This window comes from Thermobia domestica, chromosome 7 (genome assembly GCF_964235325.1).
Source record: "Thermobia domestica chromosome 7, izTheDome1.hap1.1, whole genome shotgun sequence".
Classification (NCBI taxonomy): Eukaryota; Metazoa; Arthropoda; class Insecta; order Zygentoma; family Lepismatidae; genus Thermobia; species Thermobia domestica.
The window spans coordinates 25785535-25811088 of record NC_137460.1 but is presented as its reverse complement, the minus strand read 5'-3'; the positions used below and the strand labels follow the sequence as shown (position 1 = coordinate 25811088).

Genomic DNA, 25554 nt, shown 5'->3' with positions numbered 1-25554 from the left:
CTGATTTTGCATATTAAGTTTTTGAAGTTATTATTATTATTATTATTATTATTATTATTATTATTATTATTATTATTATTATTATTATTATTATTATTATTATTATTATTATTATATAAGGTCACAAATACAAATACAAATACAATATGTTTTAGCTTTCGGCGTTTGATTCGAGGTTGTAGTAGTTTACGGATCCATATTTTTAAAATATATTACCAACCAAAATCATGAAATGTCTTCTACACCATATTTGTTTAACAGTCTATCTTTTCGTAATTTCGGCTCAAAGAGGTGATGATTTCATTTGGCTTTAATTTTTTTTAGATCATCTGATGCAGACCTGTATCCCTGTCAATATCTTCCAAAATGTTTCAACTCTATCATAGCGTCGCATTACATCATTAAGTGGCATGGTTCTCGTATACAGCATCCATTTTTAGGTTCATAAAAGATATTCGTTTTGGTACATTTTCTCAAAAACTACGCATAAGATTTTGCATTTACGCATATCATTTTATTCAGTTCGATCAGTTCTAACGATTGGTCTCATCTTTCCATATTTTATTTTTTCGTTGAATGCTAATTATCTATTGTAGAAAAGATATACTGTTACTATCAAGTACTATAATATCAAATGTTACTCGTTCTCTAATAGTGATACGAATACAACTAACAATGACACACATTAGTGTTACCCACAGACGAGATTCTCTTCTGTCTCGTCTCGTCTCGTCTCATTTTGTAAATTTATATGTAAAATTTATGCTCTGATTTTTTACTTTTTAATTTCATTTAAAAGTTACCAGGGTCAGTTACCCGCTTAGGTGAGTAAGGAGTCTTCATCCCGGCAAAATTAAAATACCGCTAATTTTACAGTAATTATGTGATATCTTCAAATAGATAAAAGATAATCAAATGTGGAACAAGAGCGCCCTAGATAATATTATTTTACATGAGAAACCGTTATCACGACTCACTTATCTGCTTGCGATTTCGAGCCATTTTGAAAATCGGCATTTATTTTCGCGTTTCTAAACAGCTGAAAACGGAAAGCCACTAAGTGACTTGTGATAACGGTACCTCACGCAAAATAATATTGTCTAGGGCGCTCTTGTTCCATATTTCAATTATCTTTTATCTATTTGAAGATATCACATAATTACTGTAAAATTAGTGGTATTTTAATTTCGCCGGGATGAAGACTTTAAAATAAGAAAAGTTAGTAATGTGTTCCGTTAGTCAGTCACTTTTTACTATTACTAAAGTGCTCTCTGATATCAGTCATTCTCGATCATTTTTATATATCTCTCTCCCTTTCTCCTTCTCCAAGTTGCGGGGCTGAATTTGGATTTAAACGGCATCGGAAGTGTCACTGTTCATCTCAGCGACACCAAAAACTATGGATTTGATACTATTGGTCATTATTGTATATCTTCCCTTTCCCTCTCCTAAGTTCCACCGTCAAAGTAAAAGGATAAAAAACACCCCCAAGCTTGAACCTCATGTATGTTGAAAATTTGATCGGTTGGGTGGTTCAAGAGTTATTAAGTCATTTTCATCTTTATTTATTTGATAAATAGATAGATAAATAGATAGAATCTTTTCTCGTCACGGGAGATCCACGAAGAGTATAATATTAAAAAACATATTTATTATTGGAGTATATTGTGTAGTAATTTGCGTACCTTTAAACGTTGATAAATAGATTTCATTATGTTCGCACAATTACTTCATTAGTTTATAGTTTTTATGGTATAACTCTATAAAAGTGTTTTTGAGATCTAAGACTGGATGAACTAGTGTTGTCCACAAGAATTGACAAGTTTCTTATATCGTCTCGTTTTCGAATCGAGAATCGAGCCGAGTTGAGAAGTGTCTCGTCTCATGAACACCACTAATGCACATGTAGCTTGTAATTATCAATTATTGCTATTATTAATAGAAATACGAAAAAGTATTAGTGGATGTAGAATGGGAAAAAAGTTTGAGGGAAATGTTGGTAAAAAAATTAGAAAAGGCTTAAAAAGAATGTATTTGAGAAGAAACGGATGATAAAGGTAATAGAAGGAATGGTGGAATGTGAAAGAGGGAGGGAAAGAAGATATTATTCTTTTATACCAAAACGAGGAAATTACTAGAATATATCACAGTTCATGCAATCTTCTTCTGTCAGTAACGTGAGATTGTTTATGATGATGAGGTTAATGATTGTCAAAACAAAACTTTTTTTTTTTTAATGAATATTACATGTCCATGAGTTCTTAAAATGCTGTACGTTACGAAAGGAAGTCTTGTGAAAAGGGAACAGAAACTATGTACTTTGGTACAGTTCCAGTTAGCTCTGAAAGCAATACAACTAAGAATTAACAGTTAAACTCATGTTAAAGAACACCAAAGGCATTGAGGTGTCATCTGTATTAATTCTACCGCTATAAAACAACCAATTTTTGCACTTAATTGCTGTTCTTATATATTTATTTTATTTCTTCTTGTTGCTTTTGTACATGGTTCTGTTCACACTTCTTCCTAATTCTTTTACTTTAATACTTAAGGGGGAAAATGTCTTAAATGTTTGGAGTAAAAAAAAAAGAAAAAAAAGAAAGAAATAAGGTCGATAGCTGTTCTTGTCGTGTTTTTACTGAATACAGAAAAAAAAATCCGTTAGATGTTCCATTCATATTTTTGTAAGAAAACGTATCTGTTCTACATTTAGGTAGTTTGGTGATGTGTTCTGAAGAAGAAAAAATGTTTTTGTTCTTCCTTTTAGCAGCACCGCTTTTGTATGCTACTAAAACATTTTTTAAAGTTATTTTGTCCCTTTTTGTCTTTAAAAACAATCATATGTTCTGCTGCGAAAACTGTATATTTGTGGAACATATATAGAACGGAAGTTTTGACGTTAAATATTCCCACAAGTATCATGTAAATGGATGTCTTTAACATGTTCTGAAGATATTGCGAGAATTTGTATCCACAAAATACAATACACCAGGAAATTCGTAGCTAAAGAGGTGAAATGACATAATAATCATAATTGTACTTTTAATCTACTTGAATCGTCAATATATATATATGGCGAACAAGAAAAACATCTATTTGTTAAAGATTTAAAATTGATAACTTGACTAATTTTTTTCCAAAATAAAGTTTTAGTTTTACATTTCATGATACTATATGTAAAGCAGTGAAAAATTCATTGCTTAGTTAAGATTTCGCTTTCTTTTACTTTAATACTTCAAAAAATGTCAGTGTGCACTAATAAATGGTCCAAGCAACTATAAAAAATCTTCACTTTTGATTATCAGCTTTGGAATTTTAGATTTTATATGATTTTTAAAAAATGCTGTAAAAATCAATCAAGTTGATTTTGAACAATAGACATGTTCAAAAATGTTCAAAACTCAGAGTGTATCAATACCTTACTACCGTACAATCAAAGAAGGTAATAATAATAATAATAATAATAATAATAATAATAATAATAACTGAAAAATTGAATTTCAACTGACACTCAGTTTACTTTCGAAATTAGCTATGGACTTTTAAAACTCCATGTACCACATATTTTTATTTTGATATATTTTAAAAAATGCTTTTCGAAAGAAAATTCTTCTCTATATAATTATATTATAATAGGTTTAATTTCATTATGCAGGAATTTGAAAGAGGTAATAGAATAAAACACATTTTGTTTTATATTCTAAATATTTTTACAACGCAGTAAAGTCACACTCAGTAGTACAATTTCTAGCATGATTACACTGAGGAAAATCCGTTCTCGGACAGCGGTATATTGTATAAATATACGGAATCCTCTTGCTTACTACAGAAATCAGTACGAAGCATACATTATCTGTATACTACATAGACAGTGCCTTTGGATGTTACATTATGCCGTTGCAGGATGTCTTATATCTAACAGTCTTCCTGATATTACATACGTATATGTATGTTACCTTCGTCAGCTATATGTTATATACGTCCATTTGTATATAAGATCCTGACCGCGTATATTGTTCCATACGGAAAGTACGTACAGATGGAACACTTATATAGAAAGTATTATAAAACGTACGTTTTCAGTTATACGTTTGCTGTACGTTAAGACCAAAAACTACAGGATTTACAAATGTAACATACGATTTTAAGTACTCTTCATACAATTTATTTTCTTAGTGTATGAAAAGAAATAAATATATATTTCTTGCCTACGACTGAAGACTAATCACATTACAGGAAAATAAGATTTTATATCAAAACTAATCATTTTGATTGTGTCATTCTGGTCTATTCCGGATATTGAGTTTTAGGAATGCTATACACAGTATCTCAAGTGTTTCATTTTGTTAAAATACTATTTGTGAGTAAAATTACATCATCAATAAAAAAAATCATAAAATCACATTTAAAAAACTTCCCCTGATTCAATTTCTAATGTTATTATTTAAAATGCCACTTTTTTACAACGGGAAAAACTATCAAAAATACACTTAAGTCAGTAGATCTAGCACAAGTTTATAACAGGTGTTACGCACTTTAACATTCAGTAGCAAATGTGTAGATCAGTTTTATGTTTTCTTATGACATCATTATAGGAACAAACGGATTATATATTATTTGTTTTTATGGTTCAGAAAATATATAAACTTGATAAGTAATAACAAGAAGTATAGTTTAAAAAATACTGTGCTTATGTAATGAAATGTCTAAGTTTTTACAAGAAAAAAGTAAACATTTATGCATATGATTTATGCGAAAAATTATCCAATATTTTCTTTTGTTTTACGTACCTATAGCTATATAAGCTTTGGAATATAATTAATTTATTTCCAGCTTTTTTTAAAAAAATGAAAGTTCTGGCTATTTGATAAATTAGAAATATGCACACTTTTGTGTGTTTTCTACATAAACAATACTTTATTCCTTTCAGATGTTATTGCTAATACGTGCTGTACATCATATTTAACCTGTTGAAAATTGAATTATTTGTGTAATTGTTTTAATTATATATAGAGCATAAATAAAACTTATTAAGTACATTTTTTCTGCTTTTCTTTACAGGACAAAATGGAAACGCCAAACAGCAGTAGGACTAGAACTCTTAGCCGAAGCAGGCAACTATGCAGCATTCCAAAGAATGTACGGTGCTCCACCGTACGGTTGGCCGTACCCACCACCAGGATCCTCACCAGTTGACCTTTATTACAGACAGGCAGCTGCAGTTACGCTACAAAAACCATTACCCTATCGACTGTATCCTGGGTTGGGAGTAGCTCCTCTTAGTCCTGCAGGACCCTCACAGCTTCCCGCCCCGTTGTCAGTTACGCCACTGACGTCGTCGGCGTCAGCAGGGCTTAGCTCACTCGCTGCATCATCGTCTTTATCATCGTTATCTAGTTACTATCGTCCAGGGTCAGAAAGAGTGTGAAATAATTTTAGAGTATCGTTCGTCAAGAATTCGTGAGTATGTATATTTTGTGCGTGTCAGTGAAAGAGATTGAGTGCATGTGTTTATGTAAATATATTCAAGATTCATGTGAATATTAAAAATTATAAATATTTACAGCATAATCATATATACCTGCCCGCATTGTAATGCCGTGTTCCTAAATTATTTGTTCAGATATAAAATCTCAGTGTCTCAATATGAGTCCTACTACAAAGCCACCATCTGTAAGTTTTTAAATGCTATATTGTGCAGTGTAAAAGACATTATATTATTATTTTTTATTTTTTAACCTGATATACGTAACTGGGTATTAAGTTCCTGTATTGTTACAGAAGAGTCATTTTAATCGTTTCTACGATACTTCTAGAGTATTAATGTCTTTACATTATGTGAGAAGATATTATGTCTGACTAGGTCTTTTTTAACAATATAAAAATATTACTTGTTATTATAGTTCAGAAAATATACCATTTTTGCAAGTAATAACAAGAAGTATGTTTAAAAAAAAATACGATAAAAAGTTATTGTGCTTATGTAATGAAATGTCTCGGTTTTTACAAGATAAAAGTAAACACTTATGCGTATGTTTAATGCATAAAATCATCAATATTTTCTTTAGTCTAACGCACTTATAAGCTTTGGAATATGGTTAATTTATTTCCAGCTTTTTTTTTTTTAAATCAAAGTTCTGAATATTTCATAATTTAGAACTAAGCTTATACTAACACAGCTTTTTTTCTTTTTATAATGTGATTCAAATATTTCTGCTTCAAAGGTTTAATTTATTCATCACTATACTACCGCTATGATGTGGGTACAAAATTGAAAATAATTCAATTGATTCACGTAGTTAATTCAAACATCGCAAGATGAAATTATTTAGTTGTATATCAACATTGGGCTAATCAGTCGAGAAATGGTTTTAACGTATGTTGTACTTATTGGTTAAAACGAAGTTAAACTATTGGTATTTTAATATTGTTTTTGTCTGCTTTCCTTGTTAAGTAAACAGAAGTAATCAATTTAATTTTAGAAGAATGGATATAACAAAATAGAACTTTTCAAAACCTTTAATTTAATAATCTTAGAAAGACTTGACTTGAATCGGAACAGAATCGATTAGTAACGTATTCATAGAGTATAAATGATTCAGTCGAATCATTAACAAATAAAGTTCATTTTGGGATCTTTTCACATATTCGCGTCTGTTTTTATGTTAAGTTGTTATAACTTAAAAAAAGAGCTTTTTCAGAATGAATAGCATCGAAAAATCGTGCTAGTAATATGTTTTTTTTTGTCTAAATTTTGTTAGATATAGACGAAAATAGTAGTACAACCAGTCATAAATGTCGTGACAAAATCAATGTAATATTGAAATAAAAATATACAAATCACTCATGCATTATAAAATTTAAGAAAAACAGTTGAAAATCACTTTTTTAAAACTATAACAAGATTTCCACTTCGTGCAAAAGTTGCAAATTAAATCTGAAAAGGCGCTAAAACACAGAGAAATTTAGTCATTTTTAGGCGTATTAAATGTAGCTGATAAAACCTGTCTAGAGTGATTAATTGTACGAAAACACACCTAGGTATCTCACAACCATTTTTTTTTTTTAAAAAGAGCAAAAAATTATGAAAGTACAGATGAAAGCCAGGAACGACGCATGTTTGCATAGGAGTGTTGGATTAAATCTAATCTTGATTCGTATATATACACATTTTTTTCTCTCTTGGAAGTTCGGACAACTTCTCTTTTGCTTGTTAAATGAGTTACATTATCTGCAATGCAACTTGACTTGTATGTTATTCGGCGATGAATCATATACTTCTTGCTTTTCAGTATGGTACGCCCTTTTATTTTTAGAAAGTCATTAAATTTATGTATATGCGTATTGTGTGCAAATAGCTAGTATATGCCACACACAATATATTTCTAAATAACCCTACTCACTAAGCAAGTAAAATAAATTTTCGATGGTTTACTTGCATATCGTCCCACCGATTATGTGCCCGATAAACATGTAGGTTTAACCTAATATTTACAGCAACTGACATTAAGCATTACCTTTCTTGAGTGAGATACATATTATTTGTAAAATATGTGCGTGCACTTTTGTGTGTTTTCTACATAAACGGTATTTTGTTACTTTTAAGATCTTATTGCATGTGTGTTTGTAATAAGGGTACCAGCCAGCTGAAGCATATGTAAAAACAGCGAAAAAGATTTCCTGTTTTGATTAACTTTGAATGTGTTATACACGGTATATACAAATTACTTTCCATTACAAACATACATGGCCCTTACGTGAATCTTATCTATATGCATTCTAATATTTTTCTTTTTTTTTTTCGCTAAATGCCTCTTTTAAAAAGACATTCTTTTTAAAAATGTTTCCTCAAATATTACGTGAAAAATGTTTCCTTCTTAATTTGTCAAATACTAAATAATAATAATAATAATTCAAATAATAATAAACCTACCTTTGATTTACACTATGCTTATGAAAATCCTGCTCATGTGACATTAACCAAGATTCAATCTTTTGTACGGTACCCTTTACGACAATCTAGAAAATATATTATTAAATCAAGTAAAATTATGCATTTGTTCTATACTTATAGCAATTGTGAAACCATTTCATACATAAAAACATTTTATATATTTTATCCTCACTACAGTTGTTCACACATGACCATTATTTATGTGATACAAACTCAGCTAAAAAATTGTAAAACTAGAATTTTAAAAAATCACGTATACGTATTTTATGTTCATGTGACTCTTCTGAAAACAAATTACTTCAAGATAATATTTAATACCTACGTACTAAACTTATTACTATTATTTTTCCCGACTACATTATAGTAATTAGAAGTATTGATAGAAGTAATTGATCTTCACTATTGATTCGTGTAGAAGTAATTAGATCCCAAGTGAAAATCGTAAGACTTTTAACAAATATTAAACTCTGTAATATGTGTATTGTACGTGAGGACTGAAATTTTCAAAACAAAAAAGTATTTTATCTGTATGTATTGTTGAATGACCGAAGTCAGACGATGTTATGTTTTCTTCTCATTGTTTTAGATATTATGTATAAGATTCGCATATTTAACACAAATTGTAATTGTATGATTTATTTTCTTATATCAGAAAAATATTTTACTTTTTGAAAGAGAATATTGCAGCTTATAGAATTTGCAGTACTTGATTGGAAAACTAAAGTAAATAAAATCCATTGTGTTCTTGGTTTAAAATTTGACCACAATTACATGTTTTCCCTAAATTTTACATATGATATTCTGTTAAGATGTTCATATTTGTATTTCCTTATCTTATTAACTTTATACTCACCTGACAGTGTACACAAAAAGCAAAAGAAAACTATGATGGACTCTTCGCTTCCGAAAGAAAAGCATGAGAGATAAATTAATGTGCTTCAGACGTAGATATTCATGTAAACGATAGTCGTTCATTATTGATATTGTCTAAATTGTACTGATTAAATGCATAATCGATTCATGCACATCTGCATTTGATGCATTCAGGTGCTTGGTAACATGGAATCCAATCAATATAGTTGTTTCATGTGAACGTCCAGTTTTGATTGGAAGAAAGGAAGGGGAAAAGAAACGATGAAATATCATCGTGTACCTGAATGCATTCATTGTGTATGTGAATACAGTAATGAAACTATATGCTGTGTAGTCTGTTTATATATTTTTTTCAAATAAAAAATAAAGAATAAATATAATTCCATCCAATTTATTTTGACAAAATAATAAATGTCTCCTTCTCAAAAGGTTGTCGTAATATATATTGTAAATACTGTACAAAATCATTACTCGATAATCGCGATCTACCAAATCGCGAAAACAAAATCATTGTAACTATATTATTAGTACTATGTTTAGAATATTCATCCTGAATTCAGTCGTAAATAGTGTGTGTATGTAAAAGAAAAACGCATACGTTCTTGCGTTAGAGTGTGATGCGTGTATGTGTGTATGTATGTATGTATGTATGTGACGTGCGAATAAGTGTGGAAAAAGTGTTGCTTACGCCTCAACTCCGTTCCGTAGGAGGATAAATAGAGATGAAATACTAATGTAGAATATGATAAATATATATTGAAAATGTATAGAGTTCCGGAAAAAAGTGGCCCATCTTCTGTATATGTATGAATCAGAATATGTAAGAGAATTGTGAAAATAGATTTATCTATATATATATATAGAAAGAGATATAATTATATTGTTATGTGATTTTATATTATTTTTTCTTGTGTTCGTATCCCTGAGTCGATCATCGGCGCTTTTTTTACCGTCATTAACTGTATAAAAAAGCGTATACTGTTATGTTTTCTCAGCATCTTTTTTTTTCGTGTTTCCAAAAGGACTGAATTTGAAAATGATTTACTTGTTATATTTTGTACGTGTATAAATGTGTGAAAGAGAGTATGTGTGCAATTTTTATTATTATTATTATTATAATTAAAAACAAAATTGTTAACGTAAAACAAATTTTAAATGATGCATCGTTTGTTTGTTTTTTAATTGCAGTTTGCCTGTATGAATGTGTGAGTGTATGGTTATGTATGTATGTATGTATGTTTATGTAAATTTCTTAAAAATAAGTTGATGTTGTACAGCACACATCCTCCTTTCTTTGCATTCCAAATCTGTACGCCGCTGTTGTGATGCACTGTATAACAGATCCTTTACTGTATATGTAACAAAAATTAAATACAAATTAATAGAAATTGTCAAACAAAATTATGTGGATATTATCAACAGAGATTATTATAATTATTATTGTAAGTATTGTAATGTAATTATGTCATTAAAGCGGCTAAGTACATAAACGACAAATTCTATCACAGTATATATATATATACAGCATAAAATACATGAAAAGGAAAAATCTTTGTATCGACGCTTTGTAATAAAGACAGTTAAAAATATTTGCTTTTTTGTATTTTAATTTAATGTATTGCTTAGAAAGTGAAATACCTTTATTTCCCTTAATTATAAGTTAGAAATAATAGATATATATATAAAAAAACTATCACTAAGAACTAACGCATCTGGATCCTGTGATATTGAAAAATTCTGGTGGTCCCTATATAAAGAATAGATTGTTTATTAACTGTACTGAATACTTACGATATCTTTAATTCATACGGGGGATTATTTTTCTGATTTCTTTGAAAGGAAATTAAAGTTTAATGATTTGATTTTACGTATTTCCTCCTGAAATGTATTTTATTCCCAAAAGATTATATTTTGTGATTTATAATTGAAATATTTAATAATCAAATCTAAGTAATTTTAATTTAAATGCAATGCAAGTTCATTTTGATAAGCAAGAGACCTTTAATTTTATTTAAAGAAGTAACAAAATAAGCACTGAGCAATGCTTCAACACACACTGTATTTTAAACTATAATGTGTTACAGTTTCGTACATCTAACATATCCTTCATCAGACACTATTGTATCAATATAGTGTCTGATGAAGAATATGTTAGATATCCGAAACCGTAACACATTATAGTTTAAAATACAGTGTGTGTTAAAGCTTTGGTCAGTGTTTCTTTCGTTACAATATCCAATCCAAAGCCATGGATAGTTTTTATTTAAAGAAGTAATCTCGAAATGTGTGAAATTGAACATGTATAAATAATATCACATTATAGCATAACTTCTCTTCTCTATAGAGTTTTAATCCATTCTTGACTATAGATCTATTGTAGGCAGAATAATCCTTCGTGGCTTAATTGTTAACGGTTGTGCTTTCTGTGTGTGTGCTTTCTGTGTATTAAACCCTGGATGAAACCCGAATAATGATTCAGATTCTACTTTAAGCAATATATTTTGTGTAATTTATCCTCGGAATCCAAAAGAGACTAGAAACTCTGGGGCACTCGCCTTCAGTGCACGGGGTCCCGAGTTCGATTCCCAGTGAAAACGCATTACAGCGGTTCGGATCCATCTTAAAACTGTAGGTTCACGTCTATTATAGCCTTGATACTGAAAGGGACGCTACATTCAATTCAAGAAACCAATCAATTTATAGAATTTTACATCTTGATAATTCAAATTAACTTTCTGGTTAATCGAATGTATTTCCTTTTTCCATAAATCTCCGCCTATCATATTCTGAAATTCCTACTCCTACTCACTTCCAACTTTAACATTTTATCCTGAGTTTCATAACAAAGTTGGTGTGCACTATTATTTACACGAGCAACTGAAGTAAAAGGAGACATTTTTAATCGTCTCTCCCAGGAGAATTTCTTAAGGCTGTGTAAGCCGAGTGGGAAGTTTGCTTTACAAAATTAAGTTTCGGAACATTTTGGCAACGAGGTCTTTTAAATGACTGCGAAGAGAGTAAAATGTATTGAATCCCAGCTCAAAATTATGAACTGTTTAAAACATTTTCGATATACCTAAATATTGAAGGATCAGCGGTGGCCTTTGCCCTTTTTTTCTCATGTATACACCTATGACTGCTACTTCCAAGGCCAACCGTTCCATTATCTTACATATAACGTAACATCCAACGAATTTTGAGTAAGAAATTCAATTTTTATAATTTCTGTTAATATTCCAGACTTTTGAGACTGAGCTTGGTCTCATCTCGATCTCGCTGTCATCCTTATTAATCACCAAGTAATAGGTCTGTAAATATTGTAACAAAAACACAACACCTATACCAGTTATAAGAAACAACTTTGAGCAAACAAATGTCAATGTTTACGTTTTGCTTCATTCTGTATACAGCAAAACGGTAACTGATTGTTTCATTGGATAGTCCACTTTTTTTTTTTTTTTTTTTATCATAACCTACAGAGTCTGTTACAAAATGTCAAGAGTTGGATATGTTTTCACAGCACTAAGATAGACTTTTGGATAAACATTGCTTTGGTTATGTGTGTGGCGTGGGAGGTGCGCTACATATCCTTTACTGTACTTAACCTCACACAAGTTCTAAAGTGCAGAGATCTTCGAAATGATCAACTTGCAGAAACTCTAAAGATAATCTAGCACGACTAAAGTTCTAAAATGCACAAGTCGAAAAATGCAGAAATGTTAAAATTCATCTAGTACACGAGTCTCAATATTTATTGTAGAAAACGTACAATTTAGGACTTACGAACGTCATCCGTGGAGTATAATCCATAGCAGTGTTTCTTCCAGACCTGTTTTTTGGGGGTACTGCCCCCCCCGTAGCTCTGAGAGTGCCCCCCGGAGGAGACCAAAATAATACGTCTATAATATAACAATAAATAGAATAGTATCAGCTGTGCCCCCCGGAATACCAAGTGTGCCCCCCGGAACATTGTTTCTGAAAGAAACACTGATCCATAGGTCTATTTGTGACAGAACCATGTTGGAAGTATCTGTGGAGTTTCTTTGATGCATCATGAGGTGTGTTTCAGTACGTGTATTGCATGTATTCACTTCGTTTTCACGATTTTGAGATATTCTTGGTAATTCTCATGTGATGAAATATAAATTTCAAAGCGATAGAAAGAGCGATATAAGAATTTTCAAATTTAATTTTTACACAAATTCGGACATTTATGTGGAACAGTGTTAGGAATACAAATAATCGGGAATACATATTCACAGTAATTCAAAGATACTGAATTTTTCCTTCTAAAACAAGTTATTAAACTGGGTTAATCGAAATCAAAACTAAGCGATAGAAAGTAGCAAACACATACAAATACAACTGATATTTTCATGATTTCTAACAACTTTAGGTGTATGGTAAAAAAAAAAAGTACTCAAATATCAACTAAACAAGTCTACGAAATATCATATTCAAATACATATCAAACATATTGAGTGGCAGACCCAGAGATAAATTTCGGAGAAGGAAATATATTCGTAAAAGCTCTCCAAGTACTGTTAATAAGTACAAAAGTATCTTAGATACTCTCATATATAAATGGTAAATTCCATAATATCGAAATTGTACTACTAAAGAGACCGTGTAACCGTTTGAGGAAAACTAAATGAAGAAGAAAGAAAGAACGAAAAAAAAGTATGACTAATTTCGTACCTGAAGGGCTTTCGTTTTTATAAATAGTACCAAGCATTGGGCATTAGTTCACAAATAATTTATGAACTAACCCCCTTTTTTTGTGGGGGGTCATTTTTGGATCATTTAATACTTCAGCACAGGAAAGGAAAATTTCCGTTGTCTTTCATATGAGTCAGGACTTAATATATACAGTGAAACCTGTCTATGTTGGCCATCATCGATTCCATTGAAAAGTGTATTTGTGAAGAAAATAAATGTGATTGGTGTATTTTTAGAATAGGATTTCTAGTATTACTTGATTGTAAAATTTTAATAAGCCATGGCACGTCAGCTACTTTTAAATAATATATATTGAGTAATCATAACAATATACAGTACTAGGAAAAAATACTACAGTATGTTTAATACACACAACTCATTCAACTTTCTACGTTTCGAATCCATTATGAATTCATGAATTCAACACGTCCCCTTCCACTGAACACAGAGATCACTGAACGCACACACACACACACACACACCGAAATCGGATTTGCTCTTTTGCTGTCTATAGAGTAAGAAATTTTCATCTGAACTGATTAAACAGTGACAAATATTTTCTGTAGATACCTTTCGAAAAATAGGAAATCAGTTATTAATAACAAATTTATTCATGGTGGTTTATTCTAGAGGTGTTTCTTTTATTTTATTTTATTTTTATTTTTTGACATATATGCACATTCTAATTTTGTAGTTAACTACCTCTTGTTAATGAGCACCCTCGGAGCAAAAGATGTTTTGAGAAGATCTTAAAGGAATTCATATTTCAAAATCTCCGCTACCTTTCCACAAGCCGTCAGGTGCCAATAGTTGACAATTGAAACGGTTAGCCGAACCTTGAGAATTTTCCGGAATTACTAAAACTCCCCACTGTTGAAAGGAGCCGACATAGGTAATGGTTTTACCCAAACATATAGGGTAAACGAATACGTACAATCATTTCCTAAATACATGTACGTGCTTTTTCTTATTCACATCTTCCTTTACTACCCCTTTATCAGGATAGCTTTCTGGTCATTGACCTCTAAGAACAAATCGTGGAAATCCATATTTCTTTATTTCCAGTCACAAATACAAAACATCTGCTTCTCACATGAGAATACGAAAGGGTTAAGAAAAATAACAAAACAGTATTTTGCGTGGCCAAGATATGCAGGTAAATTTATCATTTTCATCATAGGGTATCATTGCTTCAAGGTGACCAACTTCGAAGATAGACAGGTGGCCAACTTACAGAGTAATAAGTAACGAATGCCTTATGGAAAAATGCAGGTTTAAGACGAACCAGGCCAAGATGAGCAGGTGGCCAACTTAGACAGGTGGCCAAGTTAACAGGTTTTACTGTATATCGGTTGGTCTAAAACTCCCACCCATGCTCAGCGTGGGGAGTGATCCTAGATGTAAAACAAAGACAAAACCTTAATATAAGCTGTAAGCCCCAGGGCCTTATTTCGACCGTAGTACCCGGTAAAGATATGACGATGTAGCAAATGTGGGCCCAGCCCCTTAAATGACTTCCTGAGATCCTAAATGGAGTTCAACTGTTAGGTGTTTAAACATGTTTACTAAAGCAAATGATGGATGCTTATAATAGAAAAAAATAGAAGTGTCTATTCTGTACACATGAAGAATAAGATTTAATGAACATAAAACTGAATATTCAAATATTGTAAAAGTTACCCCTCTTTTCTCTTTTAGAAGTGAAAATGCCGAAAACACTGCAACACATGCTTATTCATTTTTGATTATGGGTTTATATATCGAATTTGATGCCTACCATTTAAGCGAATACTCACATTAAACATTTTCTAACTAAAGAATCGAAAATTTTACTATTAGAAATTGTCTACTTTAGGAGCCGAAATTTTAAAAAGGCTGAAACATGTTTTCGATTGATTTTAATTAGGAGTTTATGTACCAAACTTCTTACTCCAAACTTAAATGAATATTGACATAAAGCTTTTTTTTTTTTTTTTTTTTTTTTGTATAAAGAATCGAAAATCTGGACATTATAGAAATTGTTCCCATTCCTTATTAGAAGCAGAATTATCGAAACATGTATTATCTTATTTTTAATGTGGTGTTTAAATACCAAATGTTACATTTCTTACTTGAACGAATCCTTACGTTTTGCAGTTTCACAATAAAGATGCGAAATTTGTAAGATACAAATTGTCCCTATTTTTTCCTTTTTAAGACAGAACTTTTAAAATATGCTGAAACACATGTTCAGTTATTTTTAATGGGAGCTCGTATGTCAAGTTTTACCTTCCTAATGAGGTACTTTATTCTCGAAGAAAGAGAGAGAGAGAGAGAGAGAGAGAACCCATTTTAAGCTCCCGAAGAATTCTTATTTTAAAAATCCTTTCTTATCATTTGTTTCCATGGCAAGGGAGTATCCTATTCAAATTTTATGTTTCTGGTTATAGTAAGCTTCATATTGGTGAGTGAGCCATTTTTTATTCTTTTTACGAACTGAATATACCCATTCTTCGCATGGGGGCTGTATTTTGGAAGTCAACGCCCTGTCGGAGTATCACCATTCATTTCAGCAACTGCGAAAACTATGAATTTGACACTAATATCGATCATTTTGGATTACTTTTACATGTCTCGGTATCTCCCTTTCCTCCCCGCTGAATAGGGATGAGTTTTCTTTGAAACTCGGCTCGACTCGAAACAGACATCTTTGAGCTCGACTCGAGAGCTCGGCTAGAAACATTTCCTCAATTCGATTCAAAACTCTACTCGAATTCGGGTCGAATTTCGAGTCGAGTCGAGCCAATTCGAGCTAAACCCTGAGTGTAGTTCCAAGTATCCTACATAGACAATGAAATTATCAATGATATTATTATTATTATTATTATTATTATTATTATTATTATTATTATTATTATTATTATTATTATTATTATTATTATTATTATTATAACAACACTGTGTATAACCATGAAGGGTAGGCGGTTTGTGTCTGAATACTGAAAACTAGTTGACTGTCGATCTGGGTCATCGAGAAGTCTTCAGGATTCAAGAACATCGGTGGCGAGGTTTTGGGTTTGAGTTCCGGAGGAGCAAGTATTCGGGCTCGAGAAAAAAATTGTTAAAAGTTATAGGGCGCTGGCCAAACATGTTCAAAACTGCTCGGCCCAGGTTTAGTGTTGTCAACGGCTCGAACAATTCGGCTCATAGCTCATTCACTATCGAGTCGAACCGAGACCCGAGCCAACAGCTCACCCAACCGAGCTGGCTCGAACCGTTGGCTTATCCGAGCCGAACCGAATTGAGCTGATTGCTCACCCAACCGAGACACTTCGAGCTATCGACTCAGTTGAGCTGAGTCAAACCGAGCCGATGGACCCGTTTCAACGGAGCTGGGTCGAGCCGATGGCTCACATGAGCCTAGTCAGTGGCTCATCCCAATCGAGCCGGCTCGAGCCATCGGCTCAATTGTCGATGGCTTGTCTCGAGTCGATGGCTGGTCCCAACCGAGTCGATGGCTCATCCCAATCGAGCCGTCTCGGGCACTTCGCTTAGTTGAACCGGTCCGAGCCGGTTGGCATCACTACCTGGGTTGGGCTTCTGCTTGGGCTCAAAAATTCCACCGTGCAAAAATCAGCCTTGATGGTAAGAACTGCATACTTATATTGGTATATACTTATATTGATACTCACGACATTTGAGGTTGTCTCGTTATAAAAATCTAAATGACGTTAACACATTATAATAGTTACTAAGTTTCCAAATCCAACAATTAGTTCAATACTAATGATCGTACTAATAATTGCCATAACGAAGAAATGTTCCTATAGACACTATACATACACACAGTGGCGTAACAGGCTGAAATGTGGGCCATATTGTAGGCCAGAGTACTTCATCGGCTCTTGTGACACGAAGTATACAGAAGGAAGATGAGTTGCAGGTGAGACCGATAAGAAAGAAATTACATTCTTTTCCATTTTCTTTAGTTACACAGTATTGAGGAATTACTTGACGCTACAACCATCAAAGACTATGACCAGCCAGATGGTTCAGGTTTATTTAGATGATGAGTGGACAGTACATCGGTTCCCAGGTCCCATTATTTCTGGCTTTCTGGATCGGAGTTAAATAACTTTTTGTTCAGGTATTGTGCTGCCAAAATGTCCTGAGCCGTGTCAAAAATGCGAACTAAAGCTCACACTCTCACACACCCTCGTGTTGAACCAATAAGGATTCAGCTGTTGCTAAGCGAGAGAAAGCGAGTGGAATTCCTTCAGACGATAGCAGCGCTCGCAACGGAAGACTAGGGATCAAGTCAATGTGGTATATGTTATAGCTCTGCAATTGCCTCTTGATACTGGGCCAACAGCAGAAAGTTTTAGTGCTGCCAGCGAAAATAGAACCAGGACCAAGCACACCAAGTTCGTTCTCGGTAACAATGCAGCTAAACCGGAGCTACATAATAATAAAATAATTTAAATATTTACTTTTTTGTTCTAGTTCTTTTCATTTTTGATAAATTTTGATACTTGGGAACGATTTTGGAAACGAAAAAGAGTTGAAAAAGATTTAGAATATAGTATATAACTAATTTGCTGATATCTTGTGTAAGGTTAAGATAAAGGACATTGCTTATGAGAAGTAATTTTTTCTTTCCTGCTAAAACTTGTTTTTCGTGACAAATTGTCTATAAAAGAGTCACAAATCGAACATACTTAAAAAAAATAATAATAATAATAATCTATTTCGGTATCGCTGTACTAGTGCCTACGCTGTTGATAGTGATTAACCATCAACTTTGTTACTCTTATTTATCTAATTGGATGTATGCAGTTGCTATTTTATTAACCTACTATGCTATTGCGTAACTATCTGAGAGTGATCTTATATTTTCTTCGATTTTTTCTCTATTTTTATTACTTTTACTTTCGAGCAACGATACGAGAAAAGGATCATTAAAAAAAAAAATCGAATTCGATATTTCACAAAATTTAAAAATTTAATTATGGCTTCTACATGTCGAAAAACAATTTTTGGATATCTGTCCATCTGTTGCCCCGTCTGTCCGTTCGTCCCAATGAAAAGATGTTTACTCGACTAAAGACCATACTGTTCAACGTATCAAAAACCAATTTTAAAACTTAAAAGTTTTATAAGATTCTCTAGGGGCGTTTTTTTTTAATTTTCTTCCTACCCCGAAAAATAAAGGTAGATTACAGAAGGGTGAAAATTAAAAATTGCGATTTTCTCTAAAACGGCTCTAACGATTTGGTTCATATTTTATAAATCAATTTTCTACTAACAATCCTATAATACAAGTCACTTTTCTAGGAAAAATCCATGAGTTTAATCTTGGAGGTTTCCATACTATTTTCTCAGAAACAATACAGGCAATTTTGTTCATATTTCACAAATAAATACTTCATTATTAACCTGATAATATGGCAAAACTCATTTGTCTCGAAAAAGTTCAAAAGTAGTAGTTTATTCTTCGGGATGAGTTTTCCAGAAGATTTTTCCAAACACGACACAGGCAATTTTGTTTCATATTTCATCAATAGATGTTCTATTAATCACCAAACAATATGGTATTGATCATTTGCCTTGAAAAATTAACAAGGGGTTCTTTATTTTGGAGGTGTTACTCTTATAAAAAAAAAAAAAAAAAAAAACGAACGAACGAGATGATATTGTTTATATTTCATTGATAACTCTACAATGTTCCGCAAATCTCTTGTTACGAAAATATTTACAAGGCTTCCTTTGTTATTATTATTATTATTATTATTATTATTATTATTATTATTATTATTATTATTATATCCTCAAATACGATTTATGCGATTTTGTTGATACCTTATAAACAAATGTTTTATAAATAACCCAAATATGTGATAGTCATTTGTCATTAAAAAGTTCACAAACGGTAGTTAACTTTTGAGGCTGAGTTTTCCTCGAACTAAGTTTTCCGACCGTGTGCGTGGGTTTTCTCGGGGTTCTCCCGTTTCCTCCCACTTTCTTCATTCCACCATTTCATTCATTACTCATTATCACCGTCTCCTTTAGCCTAACCGGCATAACCGTGGGACGTAAAACTCAAAATTTCATTTCATTTTTTTAAGTTTTCCGAAAACAATTTTGTTTGTATTTCAAAGGAAATTTCAAAGGAAATGTTTCACTATTGTAACTGTAGCATAACATGATTTAGTTTAAGAAATTAGAAGAGAATTTAGAACGAGGAAGTTCAGTACGGTGGTACGTACCTTCGATTTACACATAAACGCGAACTCAAACAGTCGAATTTCCTCAAATATTTTTTTTCTTTTCCAATGAATTGTTTATTGATACGCGTACGTTTCCTACAACCTGAGATTCTAATTTTGCACAGTCTCAAAGCCCATATTTCTACTACTACTACTACTACTACTACTACTACTACTACTACTACTACTACTACTACTAATAATAATAATAATAATAATAATAATAATAATAATAATAATAATAATAATAATAATAATAATAATAATAATAATAATATGTGCAATATATATTAAATTGTAGTGTATGCATGATAAGTTATTAACGCTTTTACATTCTGAAACAGGATTTTCGGTTTGCTTTTAGTATGTAAAAGTCTGGGCCCACTGAAAAAAGTCTTAATGCCCCCTGCAGGAGAAACTTGCTGGGTACCTACCTGCCTGCATTGCACATCACAAGACATAGGTCTAAGAGAAAAGTTAACAGTGTTTGTCGTTGCAGTAAAAGTAACATATGTGACTGGCAACGATGCAATATGTGTTATTATTAATTTTTTTTTATTATTATTATTTCAATGCTGTGTACACTAACCTGTTCAGTGATACTAACATCCCATGGCTTTCATCAGCTCTACCGCTGAATTCAAATCTGCAATAATAACTTTCTTCATTGCTTCACCACAACACAATTTTAAGTTTATTTTGCTACAGCTAGGTTGCATTTGCTATGGCTTTATATATTTTCAGGATGGGATCAAATGTAGATGAGATGAATTGCAGACGCAAATTGAAGTTACAAATTACAAATCTCAAGTTCTTTCGAAACAAAATCAAGACTCTCAAAATTAACAGACTAGATCAACCTACTCACGGTAAACAGAGAAAGTACTGGGACAATTTCCCTTGACCTCTTAACGATGTCAATGAATATTATTATTATTATTATTATTATTATTATTATTATTATTATTATTATTATTATTATTATTATTATTATTATTATTATTATTATTATTATTAAGAGAACAAATGTTAAACGAAAAAATCACTTTTGGGGGACATATGAGACTTTTAGAGGGGTCGATGCACTCCCAGACTTCCTATAACGTCGCTGGTCTATTGTAAAAGTTGTATATATTGCATTTTTTAACTATGAATACTAATTTCTGAGAGAATTTTTAATAGAGCATTTCGAAGGCAATTGTTTCAGGTAAGCATTGATCTTCAATGGGTTAATTCTGAACAGGAAGGACGGTCGCTTTTTTTTTTTTTTTTTAACCTTCTTTCCTTCAATGGACAATCTTCCTTCTTCCCTTTGGCATTCCAGAGTATTCAACTTACAAACAATTAAAAGAGGATCACATGAATATATAAGTTAGATAATTAGTTGTTTATATCATTATTCCTATTTATATGTTCCCTGTACGCTCTAGACTAAAATTGAGATAGAAGTTCTAATTGTTTCCACAAATACTAATTCTGAAATCTAAATATGGTTTCGTTGGTTTGGCGGTAAAGCTTGTTAAATATTGCACTGTCCTAAAGGTAATCGAAAACAACTGTCTATAGTATATGCACTGTATTCACGTTGCTTGGTTTATAAATTACATTGTGGGATCCTGATAACATGACGTAGCATAGTTTTATTCCCTCCTTTAATACATATTTTATATTTTAAGACTAATTTACTTTAGACTTTACATTTTTTTACGATTTTTTATAGCATGTAGAAGATTATTCATCTTTCACTAGAATCCGGAAATTATAGATCTCTTTCAACATCGAATTGGCTTAGTTTAGAAGTCTATTGTAGTTTCATGACTGTGAAATGAAACTTACTTATTACCAAAAAAAAAAAAAAAAAAAAAAAGGCATATTTCACGTGGAGAACAAACTTATAACAGAAATCAAACTTCCATTTTCCTTAGAAAATTGACTATAGGCCTATAATGGGAAAACAATGTAAAAGGGTAACATCTTTTTGGGAAAAATTTCTACCCCTGGCGGGATTCGAACCCGCAATCCCCGGTTTAGGAGACCGATGCCTTATCCGTTAGGCCACAGGGGCTATGAATGCACGCAGCAGCAAATAAACATGATAAACTTGAATGCCGCCCACTTTGTGGTTATAATAATAGGAATCAACAGTTGTTATGCTGTTCATGTTCCTTATTAATCACTTCCTGATGTATAAGCAAATTTTGCATAGCCTTTTTTAATTTTGCCGTAAAGAAATCCTTGTCTTTAAGAGCATTCACACTAAGGAATTAGATCAAGAAGCATTGGAATGTGACGGATAGCAAATTCATGTGGAATAGAGAATGAATTGCGCGTCGTAGGTGCACAAAAGCGGATAACTGAACTATAGCGCGTTAGTGAAGATAGTTTCTTTAAAATAGCACCTCATTGCCTGCGTGGCTTAATAGATAAGGCATTACTCCCCTTAGCTAGAAATCGTAGGTTCAAGTCCCGTGTAGACAAGGATGCCGATTTCTCTGTAACTTTGGGGTGGCCCATTCAGATGTGTGTTTGGTTACAGGCAATGGTCTAAGCAGGGGCGGATCCAGGGGGGGGGGGGCGATCGTTCCAGAAGAGGAAACTTTCTTGTTTTATATATATAAATAAAACTCATCCCAAACTTTGGAGCCCTTAAAAGTAGCAATATGATAACCCACCTTTAATACATATTGCTATGGATGCAATATGTATTAAATCGGTCCTGGATCCGCCCCTGGGTCTAAGAAGGCATATATGAGGATTTTAAAACAAATTGAATTCAAATTATGGCAACTATTGTATATTGATTAAAAAAATACACATAACAGTATACATATAATCATTATGGGGGCAGGCCCTGCAATTACAGAATTAACTATGTTTGTATAACGTTTACCAAAGAGTATTATGTTCTAGTAAGAATAAACTTTCTGCTGTAACATGGAGGGCCCACATGAGCATTGGGGGAGCCTCCTCCAGGATCGGCGCCCTTGCGTGTAGAATACTTGATTTTTTTTTTCAAATGTTATACATGATTGCGGAGATTTGACGCATTTTGGCCTATGATAGTTTAAAAAAGAATACTTTTAATATATTTTAAATAAATTTCTTTATAGAATGGATTTATTGGACTTTTAAATAAGTTTAAGTACTGTAAATTTATGGGTCTACACTTAGATTATTTTCTTTTTCTTTCTCTCTTTTTTTTTTCTTATAAAGTTTGTCGTGAGAATGCTTTCCAAAATACAACACAAATTAAATTATTTAATATTTCATTTGATGCTAGTCTTGTAACATAAATAAATAAAACTAATATACCTCCTAGAAAACTAAGAAGAGAATATAAGAAAATCAAGGGGATTCTCTTATAGTTGAAATAATTAAGCAGGTAGTAATAGTGTTGACAATAAGTATTAGTAGTATTGATAAGGGGTGAGATATTTGAATTAGAATGAATCTTAAAACTACTAAAATTATAAGTAATATTCAGGTTATTTTAATTTCAAGAGGTAGTTTATTAAAAATATTAGTTTTGGGGACTAAATATAAGTTCATACTTTCTCTTGATGCTTTTAGAATATTATTCATTAATGGTTTACAAGACCAACGTTTTAATTAAACTATAAAAGCTTATAAAAATATTATTTATTTTGTTTTCCTGTTTTTTAGTTATTATTTTTTAGTTATTTTATATCGTGAGAATGCTTTCCAAAATACAAAATAGTAAATACAACAAAGAAATCAGAATGTACACTCATGTCCAAAATTATTGTCATGTCTATAAATATGTTATTGTAGGAATAGAATTTGATAACGAATTCGCCCGGTATTTCTTATAATGTTGTATGTGTATAATCGGCAAAGACATGTATCTAGCAAATGTCATATCAAAGAGTAGTAAACAGAACAATAAAACGAAAATAAAACTTTCTTGTCCATTTAGCAACATTTTGTTTTACTCATTCTAATTTTCGTATTTCTAATTCTTTCCCTATATAATTTACCACAAATATACATTTCCCGATTACACACATAGTATCAGTATTAAAAGTACCCTACAAAATCATTATCGAATTATATTCTTACAAGAAGAAGGTATAGATATGCGACAATCATTTTGAACATGAGTGTACGTGTAATGTCGTAAACTTAATGTTAAATGACTCTCTAAACCGATTAACATTGATGCTACTAACGCATAATTTACCAAGGACTATTTAAATGTGATATATGTATTGATTTATTGCGTTTAAAAGTGTTCGAATAAACAAACAAATAAATTAAATATTTTCTGGTGACCTTTTTATAGTGATAGTCGCTAACACTCTCACCTTTGGTGCGAGGGTTCGATTCCGGGTGGGGACACTTGGTTGGAAAGGCGTAAAAGATCTTTTAGACCACCCTTCTGAGTGAGGTTTTTCCTGGATTCACCTCAATCACACCACCCAAATGTCCCAGTTCCAACATGAAAGTCCTAAGCCACTTCTTTCCTTCCCCACTTCTCAGGGTAGTGTGATCATCGAGGGAGTTCATCCCTCCCTTAACAGCACGCAATTTATTCCTCTACAAGCGTCGTTCTCTTCAGTGCCTCTGTGGCCGAGTCGAAAGAGCACGCGGCTAGTAATCCAAAGGTTGGTGGTTCGCGCCAACCCTAAGATAGCCTTACATCTTTTTACTTGTTTAATGTGTTGTTTAGACTCACCTTAAGGTAAACACATTACGCATATAGGCGATTTACCATATTTTGGGAGAGTGATTTTGTGGTTCATTGACGCTTACGGCATGGGGAACACACCTAGAACATACTAGGCACGTTCCCCAGGTACATGTCAGGCATGTGCCTAGGGGCGGACATAGACTGTGACTATCACTTGCCATCCATGTGATTTCTTTCTCAGAAGTATATAAGGCACATACTGGACACATTCCCATGTGCCTGTGAGAACATGATAGGCATATGCCTGCTATGTAATTGTGCTGTTAGGGTCATACGTGCCAGACTAAAATAATCATAGATACCGAAACTCTAGAAATATACCGCCTTATGCAGAGTTGTTTTGACGTATGATTAGTATCATACTAAAAGTTTGACTACTTCAGGAAACATATGTTAGTCGAACTCTTTAGTATGGCACTATACATACGTCAGAACGACTCTGCATAAGGCCCATAATGTTTTGTCTCTTTAAAGTTTAGGAAAAGAAATAAAAAGATAGGTGCTATTGAATTACAAAATTACATTTTTCGGTTCAACTTGAACATAAAGATTTATTAACAGTTAACAGATTTGTAGTTTACAGAGAAGCTACAAGTTGTATAGTGGTATAAAATATCCCTTCACGGAATACCAATTTTGTTACCCTATCCACAGCTCAAACGAATACCGTGTGGAAAAGATATTGAGTTTGGAACCAACTTACAATATGAACACAACTTCCAGTTCCATCACCATTCTTCCATCGGAGAACTGTTGCTGTAGTTTCAGAGTATGTTCGAATCTGTTGTAGAGCAAGATAATTAAGGATGATGATAGAATTATTCCTGCTGCTTCCACGCTAGAGCTCTGCACGGGGCGGCCGGGCTCGGGCCTACAAAGCAAATATCACTTCGGGCTCGGGCCATAAATTTTTAAATATACTCAGTGGCATTTTACGATTTTATTTCGGGAGGGGCTTTGCTAACTTTCGGGGGGAGGGGGCTTTGCCTGGAAATGTGAAAATTTTGCAAGATATTTCATATACTTTACTATACTAAGTAAGATTTCGGGGA

General features: G+C 32.3%; 1 protein-coding gene and 1 non-coding gene across 2 annotated transcripts in view; one reads left to right on the top strand and one right to left on the bottom strand.

Annotated features, from left to right (window-relative positions):
- The window catches only part of LOC145689927 (homeobox protein B-H1-like), a 101156-nt gene extending 92374 nt beyond the window's left edge, over positions 1-8782 (top strand). Inside the window, exon 3 of the mRNA XM_081764281.1 lies at positions 5062-8782. Within this exon, the coding sequence (XP_081620407.1) occupies positions 5062-5428 (367 nt within the window). The 3' untranslated portion in view covers positions 5429-8782. The remainder of the gene's footprint in view (positions 1-5061) is intronic.
- Positions 8783-21783: 13001 nt separating this feature from the next.
- Positions 21784-21856, bottom strand: TRNAR-CCU (transfer RNA arginine (anticodon CCU)). The gene has a single exon. It is a non-coding gene; the product is annotated as a tRNA-Arg (tRNA).
- Between the last annotated feature and the right edge of the window lie 3698 nt (positions 21857-25554).